General features: G+C 40.3%; 2 protein-coding genes across 4 annotated transcripts; one reads left to right on the top strand and one right to left on the bottom strand.

The window, feature by feature from the left end:
- Positions 1 to 1,216: 1,216 nt before the first annotated feature.
- Positions 1,217 to 2,490, top strand: coa6 (cytochrome c oxidase assembly factor 6). The gene is made up of 3 exons (XM_067489593.1): positions 1,217 to 1,417; positions 1,711 to 1,866; positions 2,098 to 2,490. Exons 2-3 carry the CDS (start codon positions 1,723 to 1,725, stop codon positions 2,194 to 2,196), a joined length of 243 nt encoding a protein of 80 aa, XP_067345694.1. The 5' UTR covers positions 1,217 to 1,417; positions 1,711 to 1,722; the 3' UTR covers positions 2,197 to 2,490.
- A 1,460-nt stretch (positions 2,491 to 3,950) lies between these two features.
- On the bottom strand, positions 3,951 to 22,342 carry slc13a4 (solute carrier family 13 member 4). Of its 3 annotated transcripts, none has more exons than XM_067489586.1 (16): positions 22,209 to 22,342; positions 14,834 to 14,962; positions 13,135 to 13,271; positions 12,785 to 12,999; positions 12,552 to 12,615; positions 12,322 to 12,358; positions 12,148 to 12,228; positions 11,820 to 12,004; positions 8,958 to 9,077; positions 8,584 to 8,685; positions 7,757 to 7,858; positions 7,337 to 7,449; positions 6,916 to 7,037; positions 6,079 to 6,240; positions 5,421 to 5,558; positions 3,951 to 5,203 (listed from the first exon to the last, which is right to left on the bottom strand). In XM_067489586.1, exons 1-16 carry the CDS (start codon positions 22,329 to 22,331, stop codon positions 5,066 to 5,068), a joined length of 1,968 nt encoding a protein of 655 aa, XP_067345687.1. In that variant the 5' UTR covers positions 22,332 to 22,342; the 3' UTR covers positions 3,951 to 5,065. The 3 variants fall into 3 exon arrangements, with proteins under 3 accessions (XP_067345687.1, XP_067345686.1, XP_067345688.1); XM_067489585.1 differs by having other exon boundaries at positions 12,148 to 12,234; XM_067489587.1 differs by lacking the exon at positions 8,958 to 9,077 and having other exon boundaries at positions 12,148 to 12,234.
- Positions 22,343 to 22,376: the final 34 nt, after the last annotated feature.

The raw sequence follows: 22,376 nt of genomic DNA on the forward strand, positions 1-22,376 counted from the left end.
TTGCTCAGTATAAGCAGCTCTTATGCAGGGAATAAAAAGAGGCTTCTGCAAAAGGAAAAATTACAAGTTTTCATTTTCATTTTTCATTCTGTGTCAGGGTACCATGTTCAGAGATCAATACATATAAAATGCAACAGTAAAATGTCCTATTAGATTATTTTAATACTCTGTGATATATCTTCTGTCATATTTGAAACAATGAATCACAGTGTTCATGTTTAATACTGAGCAAATACAACCATAGCAAAAGAGTAAAATAACTATAACGTCTTTACCAGTCTGTGTCAATATGCCATGTGTAAATATGAAATACTATGGAATATTTCCTGTCATTTCCTCTTCAACTGTTTTCTTGAGAAAATAGAGCTCAAGAATTATTATAGAGCTGGTGCAAGGATGGCAAATGTTGCGAAACACTACTAAGTCTTTTAAAATGTACTTTCAATTTTACCATGTTCATAATTTAATTATGGAAACTATTGTTGTTAAATAATTATTTTATTTACAATCTTGATATTTTACGTACGTACGTCCCGTTTTTCAGTTGAAAATCACTGAACAATGCCCTGTTCTGGTACAATGACCGAAATTCCATCTTCAGCCTCGTCCAAAGTCTTTCACTGTCTCCTTTGACCAGCATTGCAAAAGCCAAAGGTTTTATTAGAAGAAACAAAAAATAAAGTTTTTGCTATAGTACGTTTTAAAGACTATCTCGCCATCTTTCAATCCTTATTCATTGTTTCTGCATCTTGTTATTAAATATGAATAGGGTTATTATGTGTTTGACAAATACTGTTAAAATTGAACCCTTAAACCCCTTTTGAACTAACGTTACTTTGGACATTTTGGTAGTTGTCTTCCTTGAAGAGAACTGAATAAATTTTTACAATTTTAAAGTGTTGCAAACAATAAGTAGTTAGCTGTCGTACGTTAAAACACTGCAAAGTGTTACTGAAATGTATGTACAAGAATGCTAACTTACGTTATATTCTCTCAGTCTAATATATCATGTCAGTCTGAGAAAAACCGCTACTCAACTTAATAAATTCCTCGGATTATGTTTAAAAACCAATTCTAAAGAAATATATTTACCTGTTGCATTAATTTACCTATGAATATAGCATATAGCATATAGCTCACTTGGGCTTGATGTTTAATTAAACAGCGCCATCACTTGGTACGTTGTTTTAATTACGTCTTGACGTCATCATCCAGCGACAAGGAAGCGTTGTGTGTTGTGTGCGTCCTTCACATTGATAGGTGCTATAGTTCCTAAAGACGTTACAAAAGTTTTCTGCTTTTACTTATATCACCGTATTACGCCCATTTTTCATTTTTATGGAGTGTCGGAAGCGAAGCGAAGAGCATTAGGGGTCACAACGAAGAATTCCGGTGGGAGGTTTTAATCTTGAATTTGGTGAGTGAATGTTAAATTTATCACAAGATTGGCAGCAGTTGTCACCTTGTCGAAGACGCAAGGTAACGCATTGCATGGTAATAAGTTGCAATCAAATATCTACGTGAAGCTAGTGCATTAGTGCCACGTAGGTTATTTAAGAGATCAGTAAATTTAGTTTTTAAAAGGTGCATATGTGTATTTCAAGGGTACAGTAGCATATTAGTGTTCTTTAACAGTTACATCTTGTGGCAGCAGATACTAAGCTCCTATATTGACAGATCATAGCTTTTCCTTTGTGAAATCCCTACTAGAGCCAAGCAGAGATGGCAGCTCCAAATTCAGCGGAGAGAAAAGCCTGTTGGGCTGCCAGGGACCAGCTATGGAAATGTCTGGATGACAATAATGACAAAGTTACATCTTGCCAAATCTTCATGAATGAGTTTGAGGCAAAATGCCCTGCTCAGTGGGTAAGCTGTGCCCTAATTTTTTATTCTGTCCAGTCAGCCTGGCCTATGTGTTAGTTTAAAATGCGAAACAAATTTGAAACTCATATATTTTTTAAATTGAATAGGCATCAACACTGACTGTTTAAGCAAACGCAACTCAATCAAACTCTGCATGACTCTCTCTTTACTGTTCATGCAATGTAATTTGGACACTGCAGGATTGTTGCTCATCTTCAATGTCTACCCCAACAGGTGAAATATTTCACCAAGAGGAGAGACTTTTTGAAATACAAAGAGAAGATGCAGACGGAAGGTTTCGTACATGCTGAAGGACCCCAGCAGCCCTCATAACAACTGCTGGACAGTTGATAGTTAAAATCTGCGGACGAACTGACTAATAGGCTTATTCAGAAAAAGGTCAGGTGCTGGACATGGAGGGGAGTGTTCTACAACCCGTCAGAGTGGAAAAAAGTCGGGAGGATGTGTAAATGTAAATAAAAACCGAAGGACTGTTCCAACTTTTTTGAGATGTCTTGCTGCCATCTAATTCAAAATGAGCTCATATGTTTCATGAAATAGTAAAATGTGTCACTTTGTTCATGGTCTATTGTGAATAAAATATGGGTTGATCAGATTTCCAAATAATTGCTTTCTGTTTTTATTTATGTTTTACACATCCTTCCAACTTTTTTGGAATTGGGGTTGCACCTTTATTGTGGACATGGTACCTGTACTTTTTATTTATTTGTACAGAGATATAAAGCTGCATCCGCACAACATTAATGTTAGGAGTTCCAAGTGGCAGCATACAGCCTGGACTCACACACTGGGTGCCCAGCTCTTCTGTACTTCAGTGAGTAGAATTTTTACTGTGTCTAGAATAGAGCGGTGTTCTGCTGCATGACAACAGTCTGTGTATTCAAACCTTCAAGCCTTGTATATTTGAATACAACAACTCAGCTCTACTAAAATGACTGTCTAGATTGGGATTCTTAGCAATTCATCTATGTTTTTAAATTCCAGGAAAGTATTGCTTTGTAGGAATAATCCTAAATGTGGGATTGATGTGTGCTGTTGTTTGTACCCAATTAAATGCAATAGGAAATCCAGTCGCTGGTTTTATTGGATTTATTGTTGTAGATGGATAATGTATTATCCTAACTCTACTTTTGTCTGCATTTGAATGAAACATCAAGGTAGACATAAAATTCAGGAATATTACAGGTAATTTGAAAACAACCTAAGGCACATTATATTACAAATATGTATTTACAAAGAAGTATGGCCCCCATGTCAAAGGTCACTGCTACAATGCCATTTGGTTTGTAAGGCCTTCACTTACCATGCAGTGATATAAAAAAGCCACAATTTACTTTTGTGTACAAATATAAAGCATATGTTTAAAATGTTTGCACAGTACTGTGTTAATGTGCAAACGTTTTCACTAACAAACATTAATGTGATGTGACGTTTGATTGAACTGCTGCACCATATGACTATGTGCTCACTCATTCTTTAATTGCTTTGGATTTAACATCAACTCAGATTTCGAGGCCTGGAGAATAGCCTCCCAAATCTGCATTTGTTTCTGTGATCACATGCCAACAGATACCTTTGTGAAAGATTAGGATCAAGCATGATCATCCGATTGCTTTACATCTAATGTAATAGGTTTTATTAAAAAAAAAAAAACGTGTCGGTGATAATTGCTGTAGCAACTGATTTGGTTCAGCTTTGTTTAAGCATTTTTCTAACTGCTGCCAGATTGAATTTAGTTTTTTGTTTAATTTCCATGGTTTACCATTATATTTGCATAACACCGTGAGTCACATTTTCTCAGATCGGACTTCATCATCTAATGCATTACTGAGATGTATTAAATGTGAATAACTGGCTAAAATCAAAGTACCTAAGGAGACCACAGTGGGCCATGTTTGTAGAATCATAAGAACCCAGCTGAATACACTGAACAATGGCAAAAATGTGTGTAAAAACTACAATAACAAAAAAGATGGTGCTCAGAAACTGAGACGGTAGAAAACACATTATGGTATGATAAGTCAAAAGAAGTGAAACTTTCTGCGTCAAACATACAGTACAATATAGATTTTTGATAGTATAATAATGTACAGGCACAGATTACATATGGACAATGCAAAAAAAAAAAACAGCTATTGTTTTCCATGATTTGAGAATGGTGGTGAAACGAGGTGCTGAACTGTTAAGGCTACAGTAAGACACCAACTCTGTCAGGGTTAGAGGTTAGATTCCCAAACAGACAATCACGCTAAAGGTGTAGTGGTACAGGCACTAACAGGGTGAAGGCACCAGTTGTGCTCCAAGCACTTAAAGTAAAAGTGGCCAAAAAAATAAAATACTAACATGTTCACAGTATAATATGGCGCAAAATCAGGTTTAGAAACTTTGGTAAAAACATCAGATATTAAAAGAACTAGATTTTGAAAACATTACAGAGCATCTATGAACAGTTTATGAGCTTTACAGCACATACACAAGCTTTGTTATAGTTATAGTATAGACTTGAAAAAAAATACTGGGTACATCTGAAGGGTTTGAGTAAGTAACTGTGTTTACAGCACAGTAACAACCACAGCACAAGCCTCTTTCCATGCATTAGTCTTGCCTCTCTACAGTAGTCGGCTCTGTTTTACACTGAAACCGAGCTCTCAGCAAACCGTTCATTGTTGCAACATATCTGACCTGGTCAGTAATTCAGCAAACATGCAGTACAAAGAGGCTTGTTTCCACGGCTGTGTAGCTTATTTCTATCAGAATATGAACTGTTCCATAGAAGAAGGCATGTTGTGGCTCGGAAAACACTTTTCCAGGCAGCATCATAAATCGGAAAATAAAACATCAGTTCTTGATCACCTCCGATACTATGTGTAGCTTTTAGTGGCATTTTCAGCAATTTATTAAAACACAGTCTCAATCTGACTTTGTAAAAAACAGGATTTGCTGGAGGTCAAAGCTCTTATAATGGATAAAAATATAATTCTTAAATCTAAGCAACAGGTAGTGTTTTTCCCTCTCCTCTGTTTTCCCTCCGTCCATCTTCCTCCTTGGGCTAAACTCTGAGCGAGACCATCCTCTTGAGACACTATATGTCATTTTCTTGATATGTGTCCTCACAGAATCATTTGCCCAGTCCTTCGGATTCATCCCATCTTCATGCCATCAGCCCCCACCCACTCAGTGGTTATAAGCTCCCAGTGACGTTTCTGGCCACTGCCCAGGCTGGGAACTCGGTCAGGTTAAACAGAGGAACCCCCCACGTGGTGATGGCCAGCATGACCACTGCCACACCGATTAGGTTGACCCCAAAGCCTGCTTTCACCTGGAGAAAAAAAAAAAAAAAAAAAAAAAGGAGAAAAGAGAAAGTTAAGAAAGAGTTAAACAAAAAAAAAATCTTTGTACTTCGGTTTAAATAAAACAACTGTGACACACTGTACTCTTGAGCCTTTTGATGCTGCAGGTGCAGAAACAGCCTGTGACTTTGTGTGTGTGTGTGTGTGTGTTTGTGCTTGTGTGTGTGTGAGTGTGTGAGTGCGTACCATGTCGCTGATCTGCACGTGGCCGTAACTGAAGACAATGGCATTGGGGGGGTTCCCTACTGGGAGCATGACCCCAAATGACACACACATGGTGGAAGGGATCAAAGTGTGGAGGGGGTTGATGTGCAGAGTCTCCGACTGGAAGCAAGGAAGGCGAGCGAAGACAAAGAGTAAGAAATGATGAGTCAAGGGGAAAAACAAGGAGGCAGAGGAACATGGAGAAGAATTGGAGAAAGCTCAAGGGTCATATTAGTCTTACTGCATAAAACCTTTGACATTTGATGACATTTAGCCTAAACTAACCCGACACTAACACAGAGTATGAAACAGTAATCCACGTGACAAACGCAAAATCACAAGGCCAAGAAGAATTGTGTTCTGTCATAACCCAGTGATGCAGAATTCATTAAGCTGATTCGGAGCTGATTTAGACAAATTGCATGATGTCTCAGCACATGTCAGCATTGTGTTACAATTTTGAACTATACATTTGAACTATGCATTGGCACTAAGGGCAAGTGCGCCACTTGCTTTGCCCTTAATGCCAAAACATGCATACTTTTAAGACAAGCCGTTTTTACATCACCTGCTAAAGGTGACTCAATATTTATAAAAAAAATAAATTAAGACAAAGTGTGTGAAGGCGTGTGTGTCATACCAGTGCAGACAGGATGGGCAGAAAGACGGTGAGAGTTGCTGGGTTGGAGGCAAACTCTGTGACTGCTGACACCAGCAGGCAGGCCAGCAGGGTGACAGCCCAGGGAGGAAGACCACTCATTGGCTCCAGCTGTCTGCCAATCCACACTGAAAGACCCGAAACCTGCACAGATGTGCATGCACACACACAAACATGAGCATCCTCAAAGGGTACAGTCAATCTCTCACCCTCATAACCCTGAACCAAGTGAAGAAGTGTGTATCCCCTCACATTGAATAGCCAAGAGTAAAACAAAGAATGTTCTTTCGATTGACATAATATTTAACGCACCTTCAGCTAGTGAAAAACATTCATTCATCATCAAAAGTAACAAAAATGGTCAAGGGATGTATGAAAGAAAGTTACAGTAAAACACTGGAAATTCCATCAGTGCAAAAAGTTTGCATCCCCTCAGACAAACCCTCCTAACTTCCCTAACTTAATATGCAAAATTAGGTGTTGGACCTTTCAAAAACTTGAGTAGTGGTACCAGCTGTGTTAAATTTGCCTAGCACTTTCAATTTGCACGTGGTACATCTCAAGTTGTCGGAAGTTTAGGGAGAGTAAAAATAAAAAAAAGTAATAAAATAATAAAAACTATGAGTTCTACCACTGTAAAGTCCATCATATACAGACAATACTGCACATTTTTAATGCTGAAACTCTGACATCAACACCAGCTCACAGTAAATGCCATATAATTTAGTCATGGAAACATTTGATGCTGGCCTGACTTTCGTGAGATAAGATGGCACAGACAGCGACACACACAGTCATACAGTACAGTACACATCATACCTTGCAACCAGCAGCAAGCGCATAGCCCCCTCCTACCAGGATAACAATCTCCCATGGCATCAGCTTCTGAAAGTCCTTCCATGTGATCATGGGAGCCAGTGGGTCAGCCTCCGAATTATCATCTAATGGGGTAAATGGCTCATATGAAACTTCCAAAGTCCCATTAACTTAACTCAAGTGGATGGTTTTGTAGGTTTACTTTCTACGAGTATGTTGTAACATCCTCAACTAGCAGCTGATGAGGATGCTTGGCCATGCAAAGTGAAAGTCTGACGTGAAGTCCGACCATAAACTGTTTTAACTGAGTTTCTGACTAACTCTGTGACGTTAGAGCAAAAAGCTCAAACCATCTATTTAAAGAGACTGGGACTAAAGACTAAACCCAGTGCGGGTTTATAATAAACTGACAGATGGTTCTAACCTGTGTCTTTACAGCTGGAGGAGGAAGAGGAGGAGAATGGTCGCCTGGCAGGGATGAGAAAGAGCAGGAAGCCTAGGAGGACAGACACGGTTGCGTCGGTCCTGTAGCCTTTCCTGAGAGATGCAACAAAACAGAAAGAAAGCAGAAGAAAGTGGTTGTTGCTGTCTTTAAGTGTTAAAAAGTTCAGAATGTAAGATCAAAATGGGAAATTCACACTGCCTTTATGAATGATTCACAACATTTGTGTGAACATCTAATAATTTAGTTGGTAAGCTCAGGTGTGTGTACATGCACATGCATTACAGTACTAAGACAGTTGATGTATTTTTTTTTTACTGACACACTGCAGCACAGTCACTGATCGCTGTCTGCTCACCAACACCCTCTGCGGCTGTGTGTCGCAATGTTTTAACCACTTACTTCTCAAACAGAGATGTCCAGCCGGGCACGAAGCCTGGCTCTCTGGTAAACCACAGCAGAGTCATCAGGATGAAGAAAACACCGGTCACCACCTCGGGGTAGCTGAGGCACCCACACACACACACACACACACACATACACACACACAGAGAAACCACAAAAGACTGTGAGCAACAATTACATGCGTGATAACATACTGAAATGTCTGGCTGTGTGTAGCAAGACACATTTGTCTTTCTGTTTTTGTGAGCAACCTCTCTGAAGGTTTGCATTAACTAACTCCAGCTAATATCATCTTTAACCTTTACTTTGTCTGAATGTCAGGTTTCTACAGCACTGTGGTTGAAAATCCACAAAGAACAATAAAATAGTTATTAAAAGGAGATGTCCATATTTTTAAAGCACGTCTTAAACAACAATGGGTTACAGTGGAAGGAAGAAAATGAAAAAAAACAAACTAATGGAAACGTTTACTAGGCTCCAACCTTTGAAGATATTTACTCAGTGTGACTAAATTGGAAGGCCAAAGCCTTTTATCGCCTTCCTTTTAATAGATTTTCCCCGGATGGGGGTCTTAAAGGATTGTATGACCGAGGAGAATGGTTACAAGGAGCAGAACTGTATTCAGTGTTCATATGAGCACCTGACTATTATTTTGGTTCAGAGTTAAAGGAAAGAACCAGTCTTTTAAATTTCCAAGCTTCTACCTTTTAAAGATAAAATTATCCAAAGGAACTGAATTAATACCCTGCCATAAAACTTGACATCCAGTCAGAACAGCTACAGGCAGACAAAAAAAAACAAACAAAAAAAAACAACACACACACCTGATGGGTCCCAGTTTGGCATACTCCTCATGGATCCTCCTCTCTGACAGCATCTCTCTCCTGGTTTTGCGTTTCTTACTCAGTGAGCACGTCTCCCTGAAGCTGAACACATGAAAAATAACAACAATAATATCAACCACAGGGTGACCTAACACACACACACACACACACACACACAATTTTTTCCAACCAGAGCCTACACGACACCAAATGGCACCGCGGTTTACACTGTACGATAAAGAGAAGGATTAGCATGAGTCTATAATGATAAGGAGAGTGCAGGTAGGACACACACGGCATAATCACATATGGCTACGACAGTCAGCTGAAAAACCTGCAGCACAGAATACAGTCACACACACACACGAACTCACTTGCAGCCTAGGAAGAGGAAGTGCAGCCACAACCAGGTGAGGATCAGCATGATGATGGCAATGGGGAAGCTGAAGATGAACCATGTGCCAAAGTTTATCACCTTTGCCTCTGGATAACGCCTGGACGGAAGAAGACACACAGAAAGAGGCATAGGAAGTTCAGCTAGGATACTTTAATTCTATACGATGACTTTTACAGCAGGAAGGAGGAGAAAAAGCAGTGGCACCAACACTCCAATAACCTCCAACATGGGGCTATCATTTGATAACGGCGATGCCTTGATGTTCCAATAGACACAACGTCTGTGAGAACTCGGCATGATATAAATGGAGCCTTATCAGGGTTTACACGCAACCACTTAACCCCCATCAGCCACCTGCTCTGGCTTGACAGCCGCTGTCATTCCCATCCTGCTATCAGTGCAGAGGTACAGCTGACTCTCCACACTGATAAGAGGTGAATCAGTGCAACTGGAGCCACAGCGTGTCACTGAAATCCTCTATTGAAACGTCTTATTAATCACTGGTGTAAAATGCACCAGTGATTTTGAACACATTAAAGAAGTATGAAGTGTAATGTATTACTGCATTAGTACTGCACACTGCTATGTACTGTATATAAAGGGTGGGGGAACTGGTGGGAGGCTTTTGTTGCAGAAGTCAACAAATCCTCCTTAAACCTCTCTGTCGTCATCAATATACACAGATAAATAGCAATGTTAAATCCACCTGGTGGTTTATGGCGGACAGGGGTCAGAATGGGCTCTGACCCCTCTGATTGCATGCTGCAATACACTGTGTGTACTGACACTGATTAAGCGCAATCAGCATTTTTTTTTTTTTCCTTTCGCTGAAACCTGTCCACAACATTACAACCTAAGGGCATTTCATCAAGTGCACCCTTTATTATGGGTTTAGTAGTGTGTATTAGACAAGAAAAGTTTTATTGTTAGAAAACCATGTTACCATGTTATGAAAAGTCTCTTTGGCCGATGTTGCAACTAATAATATAGATACAATATGTAATCACATTTACAATTTCATGGGATGTTGTAAAAGCCTTTATTAATTAACATTTATATTAGAATATTACTTGAACTTAGCTGATGACAATAGGTCACCGGCAAAATTCTATATATACTATAATGAGAAATACATCAGCATATTGTAATGACTGTGGGCTTATAATTTTCATGCACCCTTTTTGATAATGTATCTGAGGAAGCCCTGATGATTTTGGTAAGGCGAGTCTTAACAACATGACGACAACGGTGTCAACTGTGTGCAAACAAGCGGCAGTAAATATGCAGTCGCTAATGTGAGTCAGGATCTCTGAGCAATTTAACGCTACTACAACTCTATACAGTTTACAGTATTTTACAGATCAACATAATGAACAGCAGGGGCCACAGGAGAGAGGGAGAGGAGGGGGGGGGCAGTGTACCGCTGGCTCTTGGTCATTAGTGCACTTTAAGCTCTAACAGGGCATTCATCTGCCAATCAATCAATCACACCTTATTTGATAGCACCTTCGGCACAGGTTAATGTAATTCGAGCACGGCAGCCAAAGTCTCCCCTGTTGTGTCATTCTGTGTAGGTGTGTAGGTGATAAATTGTGTTTGCTCAGACATGCCTCACTGCGCTCTGTGCTGGATAGGCAGTAAGCAGAGTAAAGGTGACATTCAGAGATGATGTTCGTGTGTGTGTCCCTAAAGCCCCCATACATCCATTCTAACAGTGGTTATACACTAGGAAATGAAGAATGACAAATACACCGAATCAAAGTTTATCTAAATCCTATTGAAACTAATCACTAAGCTCTAACCAAGCTGCTGTCCACAGGCACTAAGAAATGACAGCTATCAACTGCACAACAACCTGCTGACAGCATTACCTCTTGCCTATCTTGTTTTGTTGTGCAGGGATTGATTTTCAGATAAAAAGGTAAATAACCTGTTTACAGTATCAGCCAATATCCTCTGGATCAAAAACCTGGATTTACTAACTTGGGTCCTGCTGAAAACCTGTGAACACCAGAGCCTGCTTAATGCTATCAAAGATTTGAAGCCATCAGAGCCGTGGTCGGTCCCAACAAAGTGTACAATCTAAAAGAAATTAAGATTAATTAAGTTAATTAAACTTAATTTAAAGTATAGAGTGACTAAAGAAAACAGAGTTTTTGCTGAATGGATCGTAATAGGCTTAATATGTAACAATATATCAACAATATCTACCAACGTGTGTCTGTGTGTGTTCAATGTGTGGAACATGCTAATCATGTGAGCTTGTCATAGTAGCATGGACTTGTGAAACAAGGACGGATTGACATGACACACACATTATTGACAAAGGGCCCCTCAAATATAAAGTCGTCCTTAGGCTGTTTTTGTCTCAGATTCATTTCAGTTGACATTGAATTTGCTATTAAACTTACAGCCACGTTATTTTGGTGATTTTCACATTCTGCTGCTGGTGCTTCTGATCATATTATTTTAGGATTAGGTGAGGACCCCCCCCCCCTCACACACACACACACACACACACACAGAATCAAAACCTGTTCTTTGTCCAACAAGCTGTGACATGAAGGAGGCCATTCTGCCAGGCTTACTGCTGTGGCAGGAGGAAATCAGCTCTGTTAGGACTGTAAAGTCTGATTAGTTTGATGTCAGACCCAGAATGCAACCCCCCCCCCCCAAAAAAAACACCAAGTTCATGTTACTGTACAGTCTTTTCATCCAACCAGCACAGAAGCCAAGACCAACAGTAAAGCTGTTAATAGGCTTCAAAGTTGAGATGGTGTCCGCAGTGTGTGTGTGTGTGTGTGTGTGTGTGTGTGTGTGTGTGTGTGTGTACTCCTACGTGTTAAACTGCTCAGCAAAGATAAGGTTGGTGGATGTGCCAGTGATGGTGATGAGTCCTCCGATGGTCGCAGCGTAGGTGATGCTGAGCGACAGGCATTTGCAGATCATGTGATCTTTCTTGGTGGGATACTGGGAGTCTCTCCTGGCCCTCACCCGCTTCACGTTTGGAATTACCACTTCAACCTGAAAGAGAAGAGTGAGGAAAAGAGTTACTGACATCCACTGACGGACACTTGCAAGGAAACAGGGAGTGATTCACGTTCATCTTTCCAGCAAACTTCCAGTCACACAACTGCCTCATTAACCTCCAACGGTTTGTTCCTGACCTGTGCCATGTGTCCATTAGTGTGTTTGGTATAGTCCTGGGTTGAGATTGGCTTCAGACTCAAACCATTTGCTTCTCCAGTCTGTACCTGGGAAGCGATAAATAGACTTAGTATATGGATTTTCTTCTTTTGACTTAATATTCTGTCTGCTTTAAAAGTCATCACAGGTCTGACCTCACTTAACGCAGAGCCCAGCCTCGCTGTGCAGTCACTGAGGGGGAGCGGAAGAGAAAATGAAGGTCACGAGACAGTAACAAACAAGGTCAGATAAGTTTGGAGCATGTTTTTGGTGCGAGAAATTCAGGTATTAAAATAAACCCATTAAAATAAAAACCACACTTTACATTTTAACATACGTACAAATACACACACACACACACACACACACACACACACACACACACCTGTCGTTGCGATAGAGCAGCTCTAGTTGGTTTTTCTTCAAGTCGTCTTCTTTGTCCGAAAAAGCTGCAAACAACACCACAACTGTTAAAACCTTGGATTTTTAAATACTTTCAGAGTTTGTTAACAAATTAATCTGTCCGGCTCCCATCGTGTTTTTTTAGTTTTATGAAAAAAAAACACCGCCGCATCAGGGCATTAAAAATGTGTTTAAAGTCAAAATTGCTTCAGTGACCTTCTCCCCCTGTAGTGACAGAGCCCGATGCACTGCCCTCATCCTCAGGGGGCTCTGCGGTTTCAGAGTCATTCTCATCGTGGCTGTCGACTAATCCAGTACAGATGAGTTGCTGCAGGACGGCCTCGGCTATCGGCATCACCATGGCTGTGGTGGACGTATTGCTGAGCCACATGGACAGAAAGACGGTGCAGCACATGAAGCCTAGCACCAACCTGCACGAGAGAAAGAGGGACGCTAACTTGGGTGTGTCATTAAATTTCCATCTGCGGGAGAACCAATGTAAGATTTGGCGTGTGTGTATGTTGGGGTCATTTCACCCAGTGAGTCAAAGTGTGTGTGCTGCTTACATGCCAGGCTTGGCCCCCGCGATCATCACCATGCGCAGAGCAATGCGTTTGTGCAGGTTCCACTTCTCTATAGACGCTGCCAGGCAGATGACTCCCATCAGCAACAGAGTAGTGTCTTTACAGTACTCTGCCGCCACCTAAACACACACACATTAGAATGGAAGGATACTACAATGACTGATGCCTTTTGCTTTTCCCTACTTCACCCTGCTTGGTGTGGATCAACACTGTGCCGTTTGTTCTTTCTAAGCTGCCTCACTTCCCAATTGCAAAGTTCATGGCCTCACAGTGTTGTGCTGCACAAGTCGGACAAATACTCCAGAATGATGAACCACTTTTGACAAATGCAAATAAATTCGAAATTCCTCGTGTTTAGGAAGCTGGAACAAGGCAATGTGCTCAGCTGACTCTTGCTACCAGTACGGTTACATGCCATAACACACACTGCTGACTAATACCACGGTAGAGGTGAGACATGAGCTCCAGTTTTTGGCTCAAGAGTGGGTCATGCGATCTCTGTCCCGGAGTCCGTAGTTGCCTGCCATAGTTTCTGTACCTTCTTTAAAACCCAGTTAATGAGTTCTACTTTAGATTAACAGCCAACAATCAAATGCCATAGTATCACGGTAATTTACAATCAGTGGGGTGTAGATAGCAGGTAACCAGAGGACAACATGCTGAGTGACAATCAATACATCTATATCTCTGTTTTTAATTATCGGCATTAAAAAAAAAAAAAAAAAACCCAGTGGAAATACGCATGAATCATTTAATTACTCAAGAACTTTATGTGCTAATGCTCCATGCAGGCATAGTGCCAGGGGTCACTAGTGGGTTTATGTGGGAAACTGAGGATATTAGGGGAGACTGGGACTACCACAACAGACTGAAATGTTGCATAAAGCTCTCTGCTGGCATATTTACAGTACAGAACACCATCACAAGAGGCTTACAGAAGGGTTACCAGGCAGCTTTGTCACTGTTTGTCAATGCGATTTGGTCACATGAGGCCTGCAGCTCGCATTTTATGTAAGACTGATAAAAAAAAAAAAAGGAAAAAAGGGGGGGGGGGGGGGGGGGGGGTGTAACTAGTTTAAAAAGCAGTGACTCTGTTGGTTTTCACCATAGGTCAGACCCATCGGCTTTTACCAGAGTGGAGACAGAGCCTGGCAGCGGCACCAGTGCTTGGTCGTGTAACAGTGTGCGGGTGTAATGGAAGAGACATAATGATGATGGGTACAAGCCATGGGTACAGCTTAGGGATGACGCCTCTGGTTTACACTGACACATAGCACTGCATTGTACAAACTTTCATGGAAACTCATTTGCATTCAAGAACCCTTTTAGATCTGTAAAAGCATATGCAATGGCATGTGGAAGCTTTTTTAGATACACAGTCAACTGCTCGTCAACGCAAATATCTCCTTAAGTTCAAATCAAACTTCAGCTGAGATTAGTTAAAATGGGTTTAAATATGTCAGGGTAAAGGAAATGAGGAATTTATGCTAACGATGCTTATGTATGACAAATTTATAAATACAATAATGGTAGTACTCCTAATTTTACACAAAATATGCACAATGGAGAAAAAAAAAAACACCTAAATGTTGTAGTTAGTTAAAGTTAATTTAGTCAATAGAAAAGAAGGACGTTGATTCCTTCCTACAGTTTTCACAGACCATGAACTAAACAGACTCACCTCACTGGACTTGAGGACCCCAAAAAGCGGGTAGAGGAAGGCAGGGACCAGCGCAGCAGCACCTAAGGGAACGGCCTCTGACACCCAGTAGACTGCAGTCACAATCAGCACGTATGCACAGCAGGCCTCCTGCAACAGGAGAAACACACACACTGAAGGCTGAGAGAGAGTAAACACAACCGAAATCTGGTGCATTCAAACAAATACGGAACTGACATTTAAAGCGGTTTCCTTGACTAGTGGAGCTGAGATCCTAGTATCCTAATTGTTCACAGGAAAAAATAAATAAATACTCTCGGCAAGAAAGCAAAGGAGCATTTTTTAGGACGTTAACCTATTTCTTTAATTAAAGAGCTTCCACGGAATTCTCTCTTTTTTTCTCTTTTTTTTTCGCTAAAGCTTCTTTTTTGCATTCAGCAATATCAGCTTTTTATAATAAAAAGAATTCTTTTGACTTATGATTGGTCTCTTTGAAAGAAGCTGGAGCTCAGTCGTTTGCTTTGAAGTGATATGAAAAACATTTCCAATATTATATGACTACGGAGAATTTAATTACGGACTTCTACAATGTTTTCCTTTGACTTTGAATCACCTGAGCATACAGACACACACGGTTATGGTTATATAATAACTACTGTACATACCAGTCACTTATAACAATGTGTGTCCACACCAGCAGGCTTAGTGACAGGCTAAAGAGTCACGTGACACTTTTTTTTTTTTTACATCACCCAGAGGACGACATTAATCCCAAATTCAACTGTGAAGATTTTTTTCCCCCCAATGCTTCTTTCAGAGCTGAGTCAGTAACAATGCATTGTTCTTTTCAGACCTCACAATGACTTTTTTCTTAACATTAAGGGCTAATTTGATCCAGTAGTTAGAGAATAAAGAACAAAATGCTTTGTCGTTGCACTTGTTTCCAACCATGGTTTTAAATATTATAACATAACATTGCTCCTCACATCAGTACAGAACATTAATAGCTCCCATCACTGCCACATACTGTGTGAGCTTCTAGGACTTTTACAAAAAAAAAAAAATTTCATTAAATCATCTTACAGGAACAGGACAGTTAATGTCAAATTAAAAACCCAGAGGGGGAAGAATTAGTCACAGGGCTACAGCATGAAGCCGACATGTTCAGACCACACAGCCATTTCAACAGTGAAATTACTCTAACGTGATCAATCTGCTGCTTAGTTCCATGTACAGTTCAATACATGACATGGTACAGTATGTAAATTATGACTTATAATTCAGATTTTTTTTCTCAAAAAAAGCCTCTACTAACAAAGACACTGGAAATTATCCATATGAGCAGCCACAGCTGGATCCAAATGATGGTTGTAGAGCGAGCCCAATAATTCAGCCAGGCCGACATATCATATACTTGGTTGATACTATAAGCACAGTAGCAAGTTCTTAGTTGAAGAAAAACTAAGGGGTCAGAATGAATAATGTTTGATGGTGTTTTGTGTTTATGTGAATATATTAGATACAAAAAAAATTGGATTCTTCACCTAATTGCAAAGATCATTTTACAATTTTAGCTTTCGTGATACAGGTTGTCAGTTTTAAATTCCTTCTAAATAAATATCAAATTCATGGAGAGTGAAAATATTACAAAAATAAAACATACATTTTTGCTCATTAGCAGCTCGGTTGCGAATCGTTTTCATCATCAAGTCTGTCTCAAACAAGTCAAAGAACTTCCCATTCAGGGAACAAGAGGTAATCAAGGAGCCTGGTTGATAATGGGATTAAAGCTTAGCTAAAGGTTTGACCCTGAGAAGAAAGGAAAGAGGAAGAGACATGACACACAAGGCAAGAAACAAAAGATAAAAAGAGACAAAGAAGCGTGAATAAACAAACTTCGATCCAGTTCACAGATTCAGCAGGCACTGATCACTTATTGATTATTGGTCTCTGCAAACTATTGATCTGTGCTTCTTTTTCTACTTCTGTAGGTAGAAGAAGCCGAAGTGCTGGGTAAGCAGAGAGGCAGGGGTCAGCGAGTCCCTGATAGCAAGACTTTATGCCGAGACGTGTCAGGGGGCAGAAGTCAATACATACTGTTATTTTAATCGAGGAGAGTCTGTGTTTGCTATTTTTAAGGTGCGTTTCTGTGTAGGAAATAATCGAGTTAACGATTGACTTTAACCAGTATTTGTCATTTTATTGATAACAAAAGTCACACACTATGAGGACATAGTCAAGCTTGTTAGTCGAATGTTAGTCGGCTTCCCTCTGAGTTTTTTTTCGACTTTTAAGAGAGAACCCGGCGAAGGTGCAGTAAGGAAAACACTTGTTTCCAGCAAACCTGTAGACGACTTCCAGATGAGCTGACACGTTTAGGAAAATGATGAATGACAGAGTGGCAACAGCTGTTGTGACAAGCACGAAATTGGGAGGGTTGTTTTTTAAAAATCTAGGCGAAAGTTCACTTGATTTGAGGCCGCAAAAGAATGTGATGCTGGAGTGCCTGAGGTGAAATGGACGATGTGTGTGTGTGTGTGTGTGTGTGTGTGTGTGTGTGAGTGTCTCAGCAGGTTGCAGTACATTAACACTGCCAAGGCTAAGAGGCTTGAGCTCTAAGGGGGCTTTCTGGAACACTCACACACTGTGATGTGAAGGTTTTATCACCCGTCTCATAACACGGCCGTGGAGAATTTGCATTGGTCAGAGAAGGTTATTGTTTTTAATCAGGCTGATTTGTCTTTATTCCCAGGATGATCTTAGATATGTCAGCAGATATCAGTTTCCTATTTGAGTGAACTACAACAAAAATATGAGCCAACTTGACTATCAGAGAGAAAAGATAATCCCTCCTGACCTGTGCGGTTATGAAAACTAAGTCTCTCCATGGAGCTTAACCAGGGCCCTGCATGTCCAATTTGGAGCTACCAGCTTCCATGCTGACTCCTGCATTGTGCTCAGTACCTGCAAGTACTCAAACTGCAAAAGTTAAGTGGAAGGGTTAAGAAATATGTTCATTTTTACGTCGTGGGTATAGTGAAAAGTTGGAATTGAACCAAATGTGGCCAAAAGGTGGGGAAATAAATAAATAAAATAAATTTTAACAAATTTAGGGCAAGGGCAAACAAGGTGGCTGATAGATGCTGACTGCGGGTTTAATTACTGTTATGTTTTATGGAGGGTCACAAAACTGAATCTGTGCAGGTCTCGGCTTCAGGAGCCCTTTCTGTGCTGTAGTTGAGCTCATCACTTTCCAGATTACGACACCTCAACGAAACCTATAGTTTGTTATCTGTTTTTAAAACTCTGCACCCATATACAGTACACAAGCAGCTCACATGCATCTTCTGAGAAGAATTTGAAGTCACTGGAAAAGTGTTTATCGTTTGTGTGCTCTGTTAATCTTTATCAACAGTGTAGATAAATAAAAACGGGGGAGAGAAGTAAGGGGTCTGACAAAGGCAGGGTTAGGGTTAATACAGGACAAAAAAAGAAAATACTTAAATCACAAAAAAGGAAAGAAAAATCAGAGCAATGTTGGAAATGTGACCGTGTGTCTCTCAAACAGTGAACATCTTTCCCATCTAACATGATGCGACTGCTTTCAGAGTACGTTTCACCAGTGAATGAACTGAAGCATTGATATGGTTTCAACAGAAGGAGTCAGACACTTAAAGAAATTCTGTGCCATTAAATGACCCTTTAAAGTATTAGACACATCATCTATCTTGTGCCCATACAGACATCCATCCTGACAAACAGAACATAGTAGAGCCCTAAAATAATCCCATAAAACAACATATAATGCACAAGTGATTTAACTTCAAATCCTCGGCTTCACTACTCATTAAAAAGCAACAGCCTTAATGTATTTAGGGATGCAAAATGGCACAATCATGACTGCACAACTCTGTACACCTGCAGTTGGCTTGGCCTCTGTCTCCTCTCTCTCTCCGTGACCTGGTCTGACTGCATCCAGCAGATGTTCTGTCCTGCTGCAGCTGGACAAAGTACTACTCCAAACACACACACACACACACACACACACACACACACACACACACACACAGAGAGTCACTGTGAACCCCTGTCACATTCCAGGCACAGTCTGGGTTCCCTAGTGTCGTAAGGAAGCCAAGTGAGGCCAATATCCAGCGTGGTGGCAGGTTGATTATATAACTTAATTACTCGCACTGTTTCTCTTTTTCTTGGAAGGTTTTTGTTCTTTTGTTCTTTCTTGGCTTCATCCTTGGCCGCCTACTTGTGCCAAACATGCACCAGTCCTGACATAACAGCAAGGTTCCCAGGTGACAGCTGATAGGCTGAACTTGTGAGCACATAACAGTTCCTCTGAATAATAATGATGAAACACAAACTGAACTGTGACACAAGAGCATATATAACACAAACACACACCTGTTATCACATGCTGTGTAGCTGTTGCCTCTTTTTAGCAAGTGCTGAATAACTATACGACCAAGTCTTAATATTAACAAGGTGTTAGTGAACTGCATTATTATTTATTAGAATATGAGCCATAGACAAAAACACCTGTCAGCTCGATGAATACAGTGCGTTTATAATTACATCCTGTGTCACTGTATCACTATATGGTAGGATTAGGTTTGTTCATCACAGCTGGAACATGTGGTGCAAAGTTAGATCAGGGTTAAACATCCCAACAAGTAATTAAACCTTAGAGGGTCCTCTAATGCTGACCCCCTTTGTCAGGGTGCAAATGTATTTTTTTTTCATGCATTTAATCCTTGTTAGAAAGAAAAGAAAAATTTTAATCTTGCTTTTTTGGTTTGCCAGTATAAAATGTAAACTTTTTCTTTATTTCAAACTGAAAACACAACCCAAATTAATATCGGTATAAACCTCCTATAATAATAAAAAAATAATGATGACTGCAACTTTTGGTGAATCCCTATACTGGGAACGCAAGGGTTGAAAGGGTTAAATTACAAAAATGGATTATAATAATAAATGATATGGTAAATGGGATTAAACAACGTACCCACACAAACCAAAGTTACCAAAGTTCTGCAGTGGTTGTCTATGTGTGAATCCCTGCACAGTGCCTCTCTATGTGAACATCTGGATGTACCCTCATATAAAAGTAAAGTGTCTGCAGAAAGTGAGAAAACGAGGTCAAACACCCTTCAAATGAACACAATGCAGTGTCCTGTGAGTTGTCGTAGTGACTGGACGTCCTGTACAGTTACTCTTCTATGATGAAGGGTTATTTAACTGGGGACCCTTAAAACGAGTGTCCTCAAAGTGCTCTGCACGGCTGGAATATATCCCTTCACCAAAGACCATGACGGTGCTATTTAAAGTCTTTAGGCAGGCTGGCAATTAGGAAAATAAACCACCCAATAAAACATTTGTACTTGTTGCAGCGGAGATGATTCATTCAGTTGATTTTGGCACAGTTCTAACTACTTTGGGACCAGTTCTGTTGTCTCTGGGTCTGTGCGGTCTAAGGTGTCTAAGGCAACTAGAGGGAGTTTGGATCAAAAGATGTCTTTGGAATAGCCATTAGCAATTAAATGGATGCTCAGCAGACTGTAATACTGTGTGCAGGCATGTTAAAAAGTTATAAAAATGTATTTGGTCGTGTGTTATAATGGCAATGTAGGAGCCTTCTGAGTAGCCCTGCCGATAGATAAATCAATGATAAGCAGGGAAACGTGAACTTCCGAGGTAGAGGTGAAAGCTTACATAACAAAAGCTCAATAACAGTGTGTGTCTACCTTTAAGTTCCGGGTACTTGGTCAGGAAGTTAAATCCAGATGCCCCATTCAGGAAATCATTTTAAAAATGCTGTGCAGTACAGTATCTGACCAATCAGTGATGTTGTGGGGCAGGCGTCACCCCATGAACTATACTCACTAAACCCAGGACTTACAAGGACTGTTTTTGGACCTACAGCCTTAGAATGATCCCAGAACAAACTCTTGGCCAATGGAAGCACAGGAATTTAATTCTTTAAAAAGGTTCCTGGTCCTCAGAAAAGGTTCCTGGGGTACGAAATGTGCCTTGAGAGGGGTGGGCTCAGACCTAGAGCTGTTGGACGGTGTTTTTTTTTTAGTTAATATTCTGGAGGCACACTGTCCAACATATTTTCCATCTCTCAACTCTACCAACATTAACTCCTCTAAAATTAAAATAAATTAACCTTATTGTAATTTAATAAAACCATGAAAATGAAAGTTAATCTTCACTGGCCTTTAAACATTAAACGCATCATCTGCCCTTTATTCTTTTTCCATCCCTGCCTCTCTGTGTATGTCCACCACTGGACATACACATGTCATCGCACCCAGACACTTCACTGCAAACTAAACTTTGAAGGTTGGTAGTAGAAAATCTGAGATTTCCTGCTTCTTTAAAGACGGGATGCTAATCTGTTTGTGGGCAGCACCGACTTGGTTTAAAAAAGGTAAATGCTTGGGCAGATTGGATTTATGCAGATTGAGATAATTCTATTGTTTGAAAATTCACTTATCTGGAAAAAAAAACTTTGTAAAAGAGAGCACGTGGTGCGACAAACAGAAGAAAACACACAGAGGAAAAACGCATGATCCTATCAAGTCCATCTCTCTCTCTCTGTGTGTTTCTCTATCTCTCTGTGTTTCCCCCTCTTTGCCGCTCTTCCCTTTGCTTTTTTGAGAACACTGATCTCCATCTCATAAACATGTCGCGACATCTCCTCTCCACACACAGAGCTCAGCTGATGATCAGGACAAGCAACAGAGGACAGTGTGCCTTTTGATTGATTCTCTTTCTCTCTTACACACACACACACACACACACACACACACACACACACACACACACACACACACACACACACACACACACACACACAAATCCAATCAGGATGCTACAGCCGCCAGCAACAACTATGAGGAACGTCGACACATTAACTGGATGATTTCTAGGTATTTATTTAAACTGTGTGCTTCTCTGATTTATTAACCACCAACTAAATCCCTCATTTAAAAATTCTGATTTTTTTTTTTAATTTTATCCTGCTATTTTTGCCTAGTTTTTTGTCATAGTACTATAGTGACTTTTACTTTGTTTACCTGTCTTACACACGGTGGCACAGTAATTGTCTATTATTCACTGTATTATTTAACAAACTTATGGACCCCGGGAAGCAAAGTACTGGGATCAAACGGCCCAAAGACACATCTCCTATGTTTAAAGTGATTTGGAGGATTTGTCACACTAGTGTACTTACAATGTGGTATTACTTTCCAAAAGAATCGCCGTGCATAGTTTAGAATTTAACATAAAAATATATGTGGAGTGTCTAAAATACGTTGTTGTTTTTTTGTGCTTGTTATTAAAAAAAGACTACAAAAAAGAACTTTCTACTTACGCTGGTTGGGTGGATAAGCGGTAAGGGGAGCAGGGACAGTGGGATGAACACCACAACGATCAGCTTTCTCGCCTTCCACAGTTTCCTGAACAGATCCATCCTGGCTGCGGCTTCCAGCCTCATGGGTGACCCGGGGCTCTGGATCGGAGCGGTCACAACTCAGCAGAA

The sequence above is a fragment of the Channa argus genome, chromosome 21, assembly GCF_033026475.1.
Source record: "Channa argus isolate prfri chromosome 21, Channa argus male v1.0, whole genome shotgun sequence".
Lineage (NCBI taxonomy): Eukaryota > Metazoa > Chordata > Actinopteri > Anabantiformes > Channidae > Channa > Channa argus.

Coding starts and splice junctions, on each gene's coding strand:
- slc13a4 (XM_067489585.1), bottom strand. CDS start 22,331: ATGAGGCTGGAAGCCGCAGCCAGGATGGATCTGTTCAGGAAACTGTGG. Junction 7,859..8,583: donor GCCAAACTGGGACCCATCAG/GTGTGTGTGTTG, acceptor TGGGTGCCTCAG/CTACCCCGAGGTGGTGACCG. Junction 5,204..5,420: donor ACGTGCAGATCAGCGACATG/GTACGCACTCAC, acceptor TTTTTTCTCCAG/GTGAAAGCAGGCTTTGGGGT.
- coa6 (XM_067489593.1), top strand. CDS start 1,723: ATGGCAGCTCCAAATTCAGCGGAGAGAAAAGCCTGTTGGGCTGCCAGG. Junction 1,867..2,097: donor CAAAATGCCCTGCTCAGTGG/GTAAGCTGTGCC, acceptor CTACCCCAACAG/GTGAAATATTTCACCAAGAG.